Consider the following 14,576-nt stretch of genomic DNA (forward strand, 5'->3'; position numbering starts at 1 on the left):
TATTTGGGTTTTGTTGAAAACAAACAAACAAAACAAAAACTAGCAAACAAAAAAACCTTTCTACTCTTCAACAATTGCTAAGTATGCAATGGAAAATACTTGGTTTACATCAAAAATTCCCTGTCAAAGCAAAACAGTTTCTCTTTTTAAAACCTTCATAAAATACAGCAGAACGATAAAAGCAGTTACTAAACTTACCTCCTCAGATGTTCTCCTCCTGTCAGGAAGCACTAGTGTGTTTGCATGACTTCCAGGTACTATAGTAGATCCAATACTCATTCTGGGTCCAACTAACATGTAGCGTTTATCTCCAGATCTGTACTGGATGCTGTGACACAGTGTCCCATCATAATTAGTCTCCTGAAGATACTTAGACATATCGTCTGTAGATTTGGAGCACTGCATTGCAATCAGAACAATGATACTGATGATAAACAGAACTGAAACGGCGCCCAAAGTGATCATCAGGTAAAAAGTCACATCATTGCCCTCGTCGTCGTTTGCAGCACTTTTAACATCAGAAGCTGCAAAAGCTTCTTTTGGCTCCACAAGTTTAACAATCACAGTAGCTGTTGCTGATAGTGAAACGTTGCCATTATCCTTGACCAGTATGACCAGTTTATGTTCAGCCTCGTCTGTCTCTGTGAATGAGCGAAGTGTTCTGATCTGTCCAGTGTAGCGGTCCAAACCAAACAGACTGTGGTCAGTAACTTCCTGTAGTGAAAACAGCAACCAGCCATTATATCCTATATCAGCGTCATAGGCTCTGACTTTAGTCACCAAGTGTCCCGCGTTCACATTGCGTGGAATCTCCTCCACACCTTCAGCAGAACCATTGGAGCTGAGTGGATACAGGATGACTGGAGCGTTGTCGTTCTGATCCAGAATGAACACGTTCACTGTGACGTTGCTGCTCAGTGACGGAGTCCCAGAATCAGTGGCGACAACTTGGAACTGAAAAGTTTTCAGAGTTTCAAAATCAAAACTTTTCATTGCTGATATTTGCCCTGTATCAGCATGTATGTTCAAAAATGATGTTATTTCCCTGTGACCCCCTTCACTTTTGAGCAACCGATAGGACAGGACAGCATTTTCGTTCAAGTCCTTATCGAGCGCGCTTACAGAAAATATTGTTTCACCGGGAGCATTATTCTCCATTAAATACAACTCAAGAGGGTTTTGCAAAAACACAGGAGTGTTGTCATTTACATCCGACACCTGAATGATTAAAGTTTTTACAGTAGAGAGAGATGGCTCACCGCAATCTGAAGCTGTTATTGAGATATTATAATATGATATCATTTCTCTGTCCAAATTGGCCTTTGTGACCAATGAGTACATATTTTCTTTATATGATGGTTTTAATTCAAAAGGCACGTTATCTGTCAGACGATAAAGGACTTTGCCATTAAGACCAGAATCCCTGTCAGTAAAACTGATTAGAGCAATCACGGTACCATGCTTTGAATCCTCCGGGACCAGGCTGGATAAAGATGTAATGTCTATCTCTGGCTTATTGTCATTAACATCTTGGATCTTGATTATCACTCTACAGTCAGTGGTCATTGGTGGCTGGCCTTTGTCAGAAGCTTGCACGTCTAATTTGTAAACATTAGCCGTCTCATAATCAATTAATCCGCTCACTCGAATTTCTCCTGTATTTGTGTTTAAACTAAATAGTTTTAGCAAGTCTGAATTAATATCAGTTCCAAAGGCATACTCTATGTCAGCGTTAGGTCCCTCGTCTAGATCAGTCGCTTCGACTTTTATTACAACCGTATCAATCACAGCATTTTCTTGCAAAACAGCAGAATAAACCTCTTTTGAAAATATCGGTCTGTTATCGTTTGTGTCAAGAACCTTCACCGTAACGTTAAGTTGTGCTGATTGTGACGGCGCCCCTCCATCCATAGCGGTTAAAACTAAGCTGTGCTTTGTTTTCTGCTCTCTATCGAGTTGCCTCTGTAAAACTAGGAAGGGGATTTTATCCTCCCCTCTGTCTCGAATTTCCAAATGGAAATTGTCATTTTGACTCAGTTTATAGCGCTGGATTGAATTTATTCCCACATCTGGGTCGTGGGCGCCTGGCAATTGGAATCGGGTTCCCGTAGCTGTCTGCTCTGCTATTTCTATTACCTTTTCTTTTTCTGCAAAAGCCGGTGCATGGTCGTTTGCATCTATTATTTCGACAGAGACGTAGTGGACCTCAAGTGGATTTTCAACAACAATTTTTAGATCGGTTAAACATGCAATATTTCTGTCACACAGCTGCTCTCGGTCAATATTCTGGCGCACATATAACATCCCGTTGTTCGGGTTTACCTCAAACAGCGCGCCGTGAGCTCCGGACACAATGCGAAAACGCCTACTCGTCAGCGTGCTGACATCGAGGCCTAAGTCCTTGGCCACATTTCCGATCACAGCTCCCACTTTAACCCCCTCCGATGTGGAATATTTAATCTGTGCTAAAATCAGCCCCGTATTCCCGAAAAACAGCAGCAAAAACAGAGCACGAGACCCATATATCATTGTGCCGTTTTATCCTTTTTCTCCGTTGACATAATCATAAAAATGTCCGTCCACAAATAGCCTTCGGGGAAAAATAAATCCAATATTTCTAAGATAAGATTCCGAGAAGGATAGTAGCATGGAGTACGTGCTGTTCACTTCCAAATCATCACCATTCTTTGTCCAAATAGACATAAAAAAAAAAAAAAAACAGTTTGCAAGGGGCAGAGCCTGTTGGGATTGAAGGCTAAATTGTTGCCTAATGTAACACTGACACCTAGTGAGTCAATCAATGGACACAATGTCTGATGAGAACAGGGAAAGGATACAAACAATATCGAAAAATCAGAGACTTTAATCTGCAAATGACACGCTTAACCCAAAATTGCCACAATTATTTTGAACTCAAAGTTCAGTCAATTTTAAACAGTCTAAAACAATCCTTAAAAAAGTCAAACAAAAAGCAACAGAAGTAACGTATCCTCACAAAAGCATCACTAACTCGAAGTAAAGTGTTTGCTTTGAACTGGGATTTTATGAAAGCTTCACGTCAAGGCAGGACCACGGACAGCGAAATGAGCTTGATGCCCTGCTCCCCAGTGTCCAATGTCCAGCATGTGTTTGGTGTTACACTCTTGCTGCATATCTGGTTTAAATGAAAGTGTGATCCACAAGATTGTGGAGCAATTGAAGGCATGCTATGGTAATGCAATAATTTGAATTAGCAGTGCAAGAGAAGGAAAACATTTGAATCACAGAGGAAAGTGGGCTCATAGACCAGTGTTGAGAAACTCTGAGTTAAAGGACTTAATCTGGATCTTACAATGTCACTATAAAATAAAAATCCTAAAAGAAATAGATCTACTGCATCTTAGACAATGTCACAAACTAATACATCTACTGAAAAGCACAACAAAATTTAAATTGCAAGTGATCTCTTCTAAAGACACAAAAAATGTAAAGAGAAAAAAACAACAATGTTTTTTTGCTATTAAATATCTACAAAAAAGCGAATTACAGCATCCCAGCATTATTTCATACTATAAATTAGTCTTACCTCTTCAGATGTTCTCCTCCTGTCAGGAAGCACTAGTGTATTTGCATGACTTCCAGGTACTATAGTAGATCCAATACTCATCCTGGGTCCAACTAACATGTAGCGTTTGTCTCCAGATCTGTACTGGATGCTGTGACAAAGTGTCCCATCATAATTAGTCTCTTGGAGATATTTAGAAGTATAGTCTGTGGATTTGGAGCACTGCATAGCAATTAGGACGATGATACTGATGATAAACAAAACAGAAACGGCGCCCAAAGTGATCATCAGGTAAAAAGTCACATGATCATCGTCATCATCCTTTGCAGCACTTTTAACATCAGAAGCTGCAAAAGCCTCTTTTGGTTCCACCAGTTTAACAATCACAGTAGCTGTTGCTGATAGTGAAACGTTTCCATTATCTTTGACCATTATGACCAGTTTATGTTCAGCCTCGTCTGTCTCTGTGAATGAGCGAAGTGTTCTGATCTGTCCAGTGTAGCGGTCCAAACCAAACAGACTGTGGTCAGTAACTTCCTGTAGTGAAAACAGCAACCAGCCATTATATCCTATATCAGCGTCATAGGCTCTGACTTTAGTCACCAAGTGTCCTGCGTTCACATTGCGTGGAATCTCCTCCACACCTTCAGCAGAACCATTGGAGCTGAGTGGATACAGGATGACTGGAGCGTTGTCGTTCTGATCCAGAATGAACACGTTCACTGTGACGTTGCTGCTCAGTGACGGAGTCCCAGAATCAGTGGCGACAACTTGGAACTGGAAAGTTTTCAGAGTTTCAAAGTCGAAACTTTTAAGTGCTGATATTTCTCCATTTTCTGAATTTATACTAAGGAAGGATATGACACTGTTCTGTTGACCGTCTCTTGCAGTACGATAAGCAATAGCTGCATTATCACTTAAGTCTTTGTCAGATGCGCTCACACCAAATATGACAGTTCCAGGGACATTGTTTTCTGGCAGGTAAATGTTTATTGGATTTTGGGAGAATTGGGGATTGTTGTCATTTACGTCGGTTACTTGTAGGTTAAGTGTTTTTACAGTTGATAGTGGAGGGTCACCATAGTCCGTTGCTTTTATTGTAATATTATAATGTGTAATCTCTTCTCGATCCAAATAGACCTTCGTTACAATTGAATATGTGTTCTCCTTATAAGAAGGCTTAAGGTCAAAGGGAACGTCTGATATAATGCTTGTCATTATTTTTCCATTGAGACCTGAATCTTTGTCTTTCACACTAATCAGAGAAATCACAGTGCCAGGCTTTGAGTCTTCAGACACGGTGTTTGAGAGAGATGTAATATCAATTTCAGGTGGATTATCATTCATATCTTTTATTTTTACAATAACTCTACACTCACCCGTTAATGGAGGCGTTCCTTTATCTGATGCCTCAATATCCAGTTTATAAACGTCATTTTCTTCATAGTCAACAGCACCTTTAACTCTGATATGTCCAGTTATTTTGTCCAGTTCAAAAATATCGTAGACCTTTTTCTTCATTGTTTTTACAAGGCTGTATTCAATTTGACTATTGGTGCCTTCGTCTGGATCAGTTGCATTTATTCTTAACACTGACGTGCCAACTGGAATGTTTTCTTGTATTTCAACTTCATACGTTTCCACACTAAATTTTGGACGATTATCATTACTGTCGAGAACAATAATTGAAATATTTAGTGTCCCTGATCGTGGAGGTTTACCTCCATCAATTCCTGTTAAATGCAGCAAATGACGACTTTTTTGTTCCCTGTCTAGGGATTTTTTTAGCACCAGAAACGGTATTTTATCGTCGTCACTCACACGAATATCTATTTCAAAATGTTCATTTGAGGTCAGTATGTACGTACGTATGGAATTAGATCCAGAATCAGGATCACGGGCGGCGTGCAATTGAAATCGTCTTCCGGGCAGTGTTTGTTCACCAATCTCAAACCTCTGTTCCTTTTCTGGAAAGACCGGGGAGTGATCATTTACATCCTTAATTTCAACTACAACGTAATGTATTTCCAAAGGGTTTTCTATGATGATCTTCAGTTCCATTAAGCATGCGCCACTTCCCCGACAGAGCTCCTCTCGGTCGATTTTCCGAACAACATAAAGGTCCCCATTGTCCTGGTTTACGTCAAAAAATGTGTTATCGTTTTCAGAGACCACACGGAGCCGACGGTACTTCAGAGAAGACATTTCAAGGCCGAGATCCTTTGCGACATTACCCACAACAGCACCATCCTTCACTTCTTCTGCAACAGAGTATCTTGTTTCTGCCAAAACCCGGTTTCCAACAAACAGCAGTATGGTCAAACGAAAAGCCCACCGGACGTAATTCCTCATTTGATTCGGCGTTCCGGTTCCCATTATCCAGCAGCAGGACAACAATATGCTACAGCATTTCATATAGATGGCCGCTAATGGTTAAATACAAAGCCTAGTGGAATCGAGAGGCAAACCCAGATCTGATGCCTTCCCTCCTCCTTTCGGGTGAAACAAAAGATTTCTGGAGCGAGATTTGTCTGGTTTCTTAGAATACTGCTGACACCTAGAGGGTACTTTGGAATGGTGAAATAATAAATGCAATATCTTGCAACGCGAATCGGGAAGCAAAAATTAATCCAGCGAAGCTCTAAAGAGCTGCTTTTAAAAAAACACACACACACACAAACCGGCCAGGAAAAAAAATAAACCAAGAAGTTATTTTCTTAGCAGTAAGGTTAACTGGGTTAAGCAATTATCGAAAGGATCAATGACAAGCAACGTGTAAAAAATAAAAAGTGAAAACAAAACGAAGACATTTTTAGATACGCAACAGACATTGACAAGCGTTCATAAGGAGGGAAATTTCTATATTTATGTTTATTTAATTAAAAATACGCTTTTAAACCTGTCGGACTCGGACTAATTACCTTTTTTGTTGATCTATTTGTGCATATCAACTAAGAACAAGCTGGTAAAAATAAGAAGCAAGAAAACTGCAAAGCAGGCGGAAGTGCTGAAAAGATCGCTCCGATGGGGATTCAGTTCTTATTCTCGTGACAGGAACATTAGGAATAAAATAAATAATGAAATGATTTAACTGAGGGAATTGTGACTCAAAAAAGTCTATATTTTTTTCTGAAGCAATTCGGAAAATCACACACAAAAAACTAGCACAACATAAGTTAGCACCCATACTGGAAATACGTTATAAACATTTGGAGAATGTAAAACACTTGCAAGACATGCATGTAAAGATATCGTTTCTAACTCTTACCTCTTCAGATTCCCTCCTCCTGTCAGGTAGCACTAGTGTATTTGCATGACTTCCAGGCACTATAGTAGATCCAATACTCATTCTGGGTCCAACTAACATGTAGCGTTTGTCTCCAGATCTGTACTGGATGCTGTGACAAAGTGTCCCATCATAATTAGTCTCTTGGAGATATTTAGAAGTATAGTCTGTGGATTTGGAGCACTGCATAGCAATTAGGACGATGATACTGATGATAAACAAAACAGAAACGGCTCCCAAAGTGATCATCAGGTAAAAAGTCACATGATCATCTTCATTCTCCGTTGCTGCACTTTTAACATCAGAAGCTGCAAAAGCTTCTTTTGGCTCCACCAGTTTAACAATCACAGTAGCTGTTGCTGATAGTGAAACGTTGCCATTATCTTTGACCATTATGACCAGTTTATGTTCAGCCTCGTCTGTCTCTGTGAATGAACGAAGTGTTCTGATCTGTCCAGTGTAGCGGTCCAAACCAAACAGACTGTGGTCAGTAACTTCCTGCAGTGAAAACAGCAACCAGCCATTATATCCTATATCAGCGTCATAGGCTCTGACTTTAGTCACCAAGTGTCCTGCGTTCACGTTGCGTGGAATCTCCTCCACACCTTCAGCAGAACCATTGGAGCTGTGTGGATACAGGATGACTGGAGCGTTGTCGTTCTGATCCAGAATGAACACGTTCACTGTGACGTTGCTGCTGAGTGACGGAGTCCCAGAATCAGTGGCGACAACTTGGAACTGGAAAGTTTTCAGAGTTTCAAAGTCGAAACCTTTGAGCGCAGATACTTGTCCGTTTTCCGAGTTGACGTTTAAAAATGCAATAATTTTCGATTGGCTTCCTTCTTCTCTAACTAAATGATAACTTACAGCTGAATTTTCGTCCAGATCGTTATCAGAAGCAGACACAGAATATATTGGGTTTCCCGGGACGTTGTTTTCTGTCAGATAAAGTTCAATTGGATTATATAGAAATTGCGGTGCATTATCATTTGTATCTGACACGTCAATACTCAGAGTTTTAAATGTAGATAGAGGAGGCTGACCACTGTCAGTAGCTGTTATGGTGATGTCATAATGCGAAACTGACTCTCGATCCAAATGTTGTTTTAAAACTAAAGAGTACATGTTATCCTGAAACGATGGTTTTAAATCAAACGGCAGGTTGTCAGAAAGGTTACAAATGACTTTACCGTTTAAACCTGAATCCTGGTCTGTGACACTGATTAAAGAAACTACAGCGCCAGGTCTGGAGCTCTCTGAAACCTGCTTAGAAAGAGATGTGACTTCAATTTCAGGTTTGTTATCATTTTCGTCCAGCACTTTGATGAGGACGGTACAATCCGCACCCAAAGGAGGCGTCCCTTTGTCATCTGCATGTATTTCTAATTTATAAACTTCATATTTTTCAAAATCTATTACTCCTTTTACTCTGATTTCACCACTGACTTTGTCCAAGCTAAACGTTTCATGTATTTGAGGGTCATGTTCACCACCGAAAAAATATTCAACTTCTGCATTTAAACCAATATCCAGATCAGTAGCATTTACAGTAATTACCCTCGTATCCCGTTTTACATTTTCTGGTAATATTACTGAGTATACCTCTTGCGTGAAGACGGGATGATTATCGTTTGAATCGAGGACAGTTATTGTGACGTTTAGAGTTCCTGATCTTGGAGGATTCCCACCGTCTAATGCTGTCAGGATCAATTTGTGTTCATTATGTTTTTCTCTATCAAGAGGTTTTTGCAAAACTAAATGTGGTACTTTGTCATCTCCTCTCTCTCGAATTTGTAAACTGAAATGTTCATTTTGACTTAATTTATACACACGTATAGTGTTAACAGCAACATCTGGATCGCGAGCAGTTGGTAACTGGAAACGTCTGCCTGCCTGAGTAGACTCAGCAATTTCAATTTTCTTTTCATTCTCTTGAAAAGTTGGCGCATTATCGTTTATGTCCGAAATCTCGATTGCGACATAATGTATTTCCATGGGATTCTCAGCTACTAATTTTAAATTCATCAAACAAGGCGAAATGTTTTCACAAAGAGTTTCTCTGTCTATATTCTGGTGCACATACATTACGCCATTGTTCTGGTTGACGTCGAACTGACCGTCTCTTATTCCCGAAACAATGCGAAATCGTCTTTCTCCCAGGGTGTTGACGTCCAGCCCGAGATCCTTTGCGATGTTTCCAACGACAGATCCTACTTTTACTTCCTCTGGAATTGAATATTTTATCTGGGCTGAAACCATCGGAAAGCAGCCCAGCATCAAAGATACGCTGACGGCAACCCAACAACCCTGTAATCCTCGGCTTTGTCCTTCTTGTCTCATCATTCCAGTTCAGGGGTGTTAAGAAATAATAATTTTAAAAAACTCTTCTCACAGGTTCTCCAAGCACATTGTACGTACGCAATTTTTTTTAATTATAATGTAATAAGCCTTTACATCATATCAATTTTCTACAACGCAGCAACGTTTTCTCCTTCAGTAAGCTCGCTCTCCTTTCTGGTGAGTAGAACAAAACCTTTGTGAAGGGCAGGGCCAACCATAACTCACCAATTTATGCTGAGATGACTCTGACACCTAGTGGACTAAGCACACTACAATATGTATACAAAAATAAAATAAAATAGAGGCATACCGCTGTTTCCACTTTAAATAAATAAGTTTTACCAAGCTCAGAATTCTGTACAGCTATAGCAATAACATTTTTGAAATTACAGAAAGTCTTATCAGTTTGTAACTGCTTGAAGTTCGGTTGATTTGACAAACTGCAAACGTTTTGCGGTTTGTTTAATTTGATGATCCTGGTGTGTGCAAAAATTGTTCACGGGATGCATATTTAAAGAAAATAAATTTTAAAAAATCTGAATTCCGGTGAAAAGTGAAATTTGTTATACATTTCTTATGATAACCTCATCTAAACACAGATCGTGTGTCCTTGAAGTTATTCCTCATATGTAATTAAAAATTAAATAAATAACTCTGCAATAGATTTAATATGTAGATGATGATGATAAGTTTGTGATTGGTTAAAATAATTAAACTATGAATTTTTTTTTTCAACATCTAATAAAACATCCATCCATCCATCCATCCATCCATTGTCTGTCCACCCTTGTCCCTAATGGGGTCGGGAGGGTTGCTGGTGCCCATCTCCAGCTACGTTCCAGGCGGGAGGCGGGGTTCACCCTGGACAGGTCGCCAGTCTGTCGCAGTCTAATAAAACATAAAAAAATAAATCGAATATCTAGTCCGTCTTTAAAGATGACAGCAGCTAAAATTACCGCAGATATTTCCTCACCAGCACGGATGACGTTACCAGAACAGTAAAAAATGGTATGATTTTCTTAGATTTTAACACAATTATGTAGGTTTAATTTAAAAATAATTCTCCCGTTAGATGAATACTTTCAGACCTGAAAATTGTCAGTGCCCATTTAGAAATAGATTTCCTTTTGAACATGTAAAATATTAGCTGGTATTATATACATCGAAATCTAGACTTAAAATACATTTTGCCACAGCAAAACACAACCAAATTAACTTAAACAAAAAAAAAAAGAAAAGAAAAGTCAAGAATGATATAATGGCCTAGTGGGAAATCTTGGTTGTTTAATAAACACACATATTGTCATGAAGTGGTGAAGCAGACACGGTAGACCCAGGTTGAAATGAGAAGATGATTTAATGGTGAAAAATTATCCAAAATGACGCGGTCCAAAAGCACAATCCAAAAACAGTCCAACTACCAGGCAGCATGGCTGAGCGGAAGTTTGGCCCGACGAGGAACAAGGAACACAGGTGGGGTTAAATACACAGAGGGTAATCACGGAAACGAGACACACCTGGGAATGATCAAGTGGAAGACAGGACAACACGGAGACTCAGAAACACAGAATACTCAAAATAAACACACTGAAAAGCTCAAATAAACACAGAAAAAGCCAATCTTGACAAATATGTCAATTAAGCCAAACAAAAGATAAAATAAAAAAATAAAATCCGAGGGACATAAGATCATGCTAAAAGTGAAAAAGAAATTAATATTGAAATCCAGCCACACCCTATGCCTAGTAGCCGAAATAAATGAATCTATTTTCAGTCAAGAATGATCAAACAGCCACTTACAGTTTGAACTGCCTTACATTTATTTTTCTAGGTCGCACTATGGTTTAGTTAAGTAGATAAATGTATTATGGAAAATAAATAATCGTATGTTGCTGTAATATATCTCATTAGAATACATTTTAAAATATGTGTCAATAGTAAGAGTTTTAAATTTTTCATATCAAAACAATGTGAAACATCTGGAGCATATCGATGTAGAGCAGTGGACACATTTACATTTCTAAATAAAATGGCTTAGATTGCATTTTGTCACACTCACATATTAGAATTTAAAACAAACATTACCTCTTCAGATGTTCTCCTCCTGTCAGGAAGCACTAGTGTATTTGCATGACTTCCAGGTACTATAGTAGATCCAATACTCATTCTGGGTCCAACTAACATGTAGCGTTTATCTCCAGATCTGTACTGGATGCTGTGACACAGTGTCCCATCATAATTAGTCTCTTGGAGATATTTAGAAGTATAGTCTGTGGATTTGGAGCACTGCATTGCAATCAGAACGATGATACTGATGATAAACAAAACTGAAACTGCTCCCAAAGTGATCATCAGGTAAAAAGTCACATCATCATCGTCATCATCCTTTGCAGCACTTTTAACATCAGAAGCTGCAAAAGCTTCTTTTGGTTCCACAAGTTTAACAATCACAGTAGCTGTTGCTGACAGTGAAACGTTTCCATTATCTTTGACCAGTATGACCAGTTTATGTTCAGCCTCGTCTGTCTCTGTGAATGAGCGAAGTGTTCTGATCTGTCCAGTGTAGCGGTCCAAACCAAACAGACTGTGGTCAGTAACTTCCTGTAGTGAAAACAGCAACCAGCCATTATATCCTATATCAGCGTCATAGGCTCTGACTTTAGTCACCAAGTGTCCTGCGTTCACGTTGCGTGGAATCTCCTCCACACCTTCAGCAGAACCATTGGAGCTGAGTGGATACAGGATGACTGGAGCGTTGTCGTTCTGATCCAGAATGAACACGTTCACTGTGACATTGCTGCTGAGTGACGGAGTCCCAGAATCAGTGGCGACAACTTGGAACTGGAAAGTTTTTAGAGTCTCAAAGTCAAAACTTTTCAGCGCAGATATTTCTCCATTTTCTGAATTAACGTTTAAAAATGCAGTGATTGTCGATTTGCTTCCCTCCTGTCTAACTAAATGATAACTTATAGCTCCATTTTCGTCCAAGTCTTTATCAGAAGCAGACACAGAAATTAATGAATTTCCAGGCACATTGTTCTCTGTCAGATACAGCTCAATTGGATTATTTCCGAATTCCGGCGCATTGTCATTTATATCTGACACATAAATGCTCAGAGTTTTAAATGTAGATAAGGGCGGGTGACCACAATCAGTAGCTTTTATGATTATATCATAATGCGAAACTGACTCTCGATCTAAATGCTGTTTTAAAATTAAAGAGTACATGTTATCCTGAAACGATGGTTTTAGATCAAACGGTATGTCACCTGAAAGACTACATATTACTTTACCGTTTAAACCGGAGTCCTTGTCTGTAACACTGATTAAAGAAACTACAGTACCAGGCTTGGAATTCTCTGAAACCTGCTTAGAAAGAGATGTGACTTCAATTTCAGGTTTGTTGTCATTTTCATCAAGGATTTTGATGATCACCCTGCAGTCACTGCTCATTGGAGGGTATCCTCTGTCTGATGCCTGAACATCTAACTTAAACACATCAACTTCTTCAAAGTCAATTCCCCCTTTTACTCTAATTTCACCTGTGACTTTATCTAAACTAAACGTTTCATATATTTTTGGATCAAGTTCACCACCAAATACATACTCAATTTCTCCGTTTGCACCTTCATCTAAATCTGCTGCATTAACTGTAATAACACTCATATCAACTTTTGTATTTTCAGGAATTGTTACCGTGTATACTTCTTGACTGAATGTTGGGTGATTATCGTTTGAATCGAGAACAACAACTGTAACATTGACAGTGCCTGTTTTGGGGGGATTTCCACCGTCTAACGCTGTCAGAATCAGTTTGTGCTCGTTGTTTTTCTCTCGATCAAGAGATTTTTGCAAAACCAAAAATGGGATTTTATCCTCTCCTCTTTCCCTGATTTGTAAACTGAAATGTTCGTTTTGGGTCAGTTTGTAAACCCGCACCGTATTTAGAGCAACATCAGGATCGTGAGCAGTGGGTAACTGGAAACGTTTTCCTGGCGGAGTTGACTCAGAAATTTCGAATATTTTTTCTTTCTCCTGAAAGATCGGTGAATTGTCATTTACGTCAGTGATTTCAACTCCAACATAATGTATCTCCATCGGATTCTCTGCTACTATCTTCAGGTTAATCATACATGGGGAAATACTCTCACAGAGTCTCTCTCTGTCGATTGTTTCATGCACGTACAGAGCGCCATTGTTTGGATTTACTTTAAACTGGACATCATCGGCTCCTGGCACAATACGAAACTGTCTCTCCTCCAACGTAGAGATGTCCACACCAAGATCCTTTGCAATATTCCCAACAACAGATCCCACATTCGCTTGCTCTGGAATTGAGTATTTTACCTGTGCTGAAATTAGCTGCATGCAGCCGAGGATTACAGAACAACCGAGAGCCACCCACCAAGACCATATTCCCCGGCTTTGTCCTTCTGCTCCCATGGTTCCGTTCCCGATTAAAACAGAAAAATATCCAATCACAGTTCATTACACGCAAAAAAAAAAACGCCTTAGTGTTCAAGTATCACGCTGGCATAGACTCCTTTCTGACCGATCCACGCAGTGGTTAAGATGGCAAATATCTGTATCTAAAGAAAGCGTCTTTACTCTTCACTTGAAAGAGAGCCTCCATTCAATGGGCAGGGCTAACACTATAACACAACAATTTATGCTGATATGATACTGACATCTTGTGGACTGATTACAAGACACTTTATCACGAAAGCTTGTAACATATAATTCTATTTGATCGTTTTCACTAAGCACTTTTTTTATCGTTTAGAGACATTTATTTAATTCAATTGTACGTCTGTGCCCATATGTTTCAAACGTTTTCCTTGTTTATTGTACATTTATTAGGTTACGTGTCCTAATCGTGTAATCGTTGGCACTGAATGATTTACTATATTTAAAAAAAAAATTCTACCACATATCCAACACATTCTCACTCCCGACTCGTCATATATTGACGAGTTGGGACGATTTCTGACCATGCGTCGCGTCAATATGTGACGATTTGGGTAGGTCACATGTTTTACGTGGATTATTGACGCGAAGGGTTCTAGAAACCGCTGCCGAACCTTCAAAACCCGACGATTTGGTTAAGTTTAGGGCAAAAATTACAGTAAGGCATAGGGTAAAACCCCTCGCGTCACATATTGACGCGAAAGGGGTACCCTGCACGTCAATATGTGACGAGGACGGACCGTCCGATGCGTCAAAATATGACGAGTTGGGAGTGAGAATGGGTTGATATATCTCATGAAACTATACAGTTAATGAGTAAAAAGTGAGCAAAACTTTGTGATACTTGTAATACTGTCAATAATAATAATAATAATAATAATAATAATAATAATAATAATAAACTATGCTAATGTTTATAATTATCAGCAAAGTTATAAA

General features: G+C 39.2%; 4 protein-coding genes across 5 annotated transcripts in view; all 4 read right to left on the reverse strand.

The window, feature by feature from the left end:
• The window catches only part of LOC114138898 (protocadherin alpha-C2-like), a 191,399-nt gene that overhangs the window by 170,561 nt on the left and 6,262 nt on the right, over nt 1-14,576 (reverse strand). Inside the window, exon 1 of one of the 2 annotated variants that reach the window (XM_028008389.1) lies at nt 199-2,689. The exons of the other annotated variant lie outside the window; for it this stretch is intronic. Coding sequence (XP_027864190.1) covers nt 199-2,529 — 2,331 coding nt within the window. The 5' untranslated portion in view covers nt 2,530-2,689. Of the gene's footprint in view, nt 1-198; nt 2,690-14,576 lie in introns of those variants that run through there. 2 annotated transcript variants of the gene reach the window in all.
• Nucleotides 3,539-6,024, reverse strand: LOC114139582 (protocadherin alpha-8-like). Its single transcript, XM_028009605.1, has one exon. It carries the CDS (start codon nt 5,957-5,959, stop codon nt 3,539-3,541), a length of 2,421 nt encoding a protein of 806 aa, XP_027865406.1. The 5' UTR covers nt 5,960-6,024.
• Nucleotides 6,662-9,336, reverse strand: LOC114139583 (protocadherin alpha-7-like). The gene is made up of 2 exons (XM_028009606.1): nt 6,807-9,336; nt 6,662-6,673 (listed from the first exon to the last, which is right to left on the reverse strand). The coding sequence occupies exons 1-2, from the start codon at nt 9,171-9,173 to the stop codon at nt 6,662-6,664; spliced, it is 2,379 nt and encodes a 792-aa protein (XP_027865407.1). The 5' UTR covers nt 9,174-9,336.
• Nucleotides 9,324-13,804, reverse strand: LOC114139584 (protocadherin alpha-8-like). Its single transcript, XM_028009607.1, has 2 exons — nt 11,256-13,804; nt 9,324-9,344 (listed from the first exon to the last, which is right to left on the reverse strand). The coding sequence occupies exons 1-2, from the start codon at nt 13,611-13,613 to the stop codon at nt 9,324-9,326; spliced, it is 2,379 nt and encodes a 792-aa protein (XP_027865408.1). The 5' UTR covers nt 13,614-13,804.

This window comes from Xiphophorus couchianus, chromosome 23, assembly GCF_001444195.1.
Source record: "Xiphophorus couchianus chromosome 23, X_couchianus-1.0, whole genome shotgun sequence".
In the NCBI taxonomy this organism is placed as follows: domain Eukaryota; kingdom Metazoa; phylum Chordata; class Actinopteri; order Cyprinodontiformes; family Poeciliidae; genus Xiphophorus; species Xiphophorus couchianus.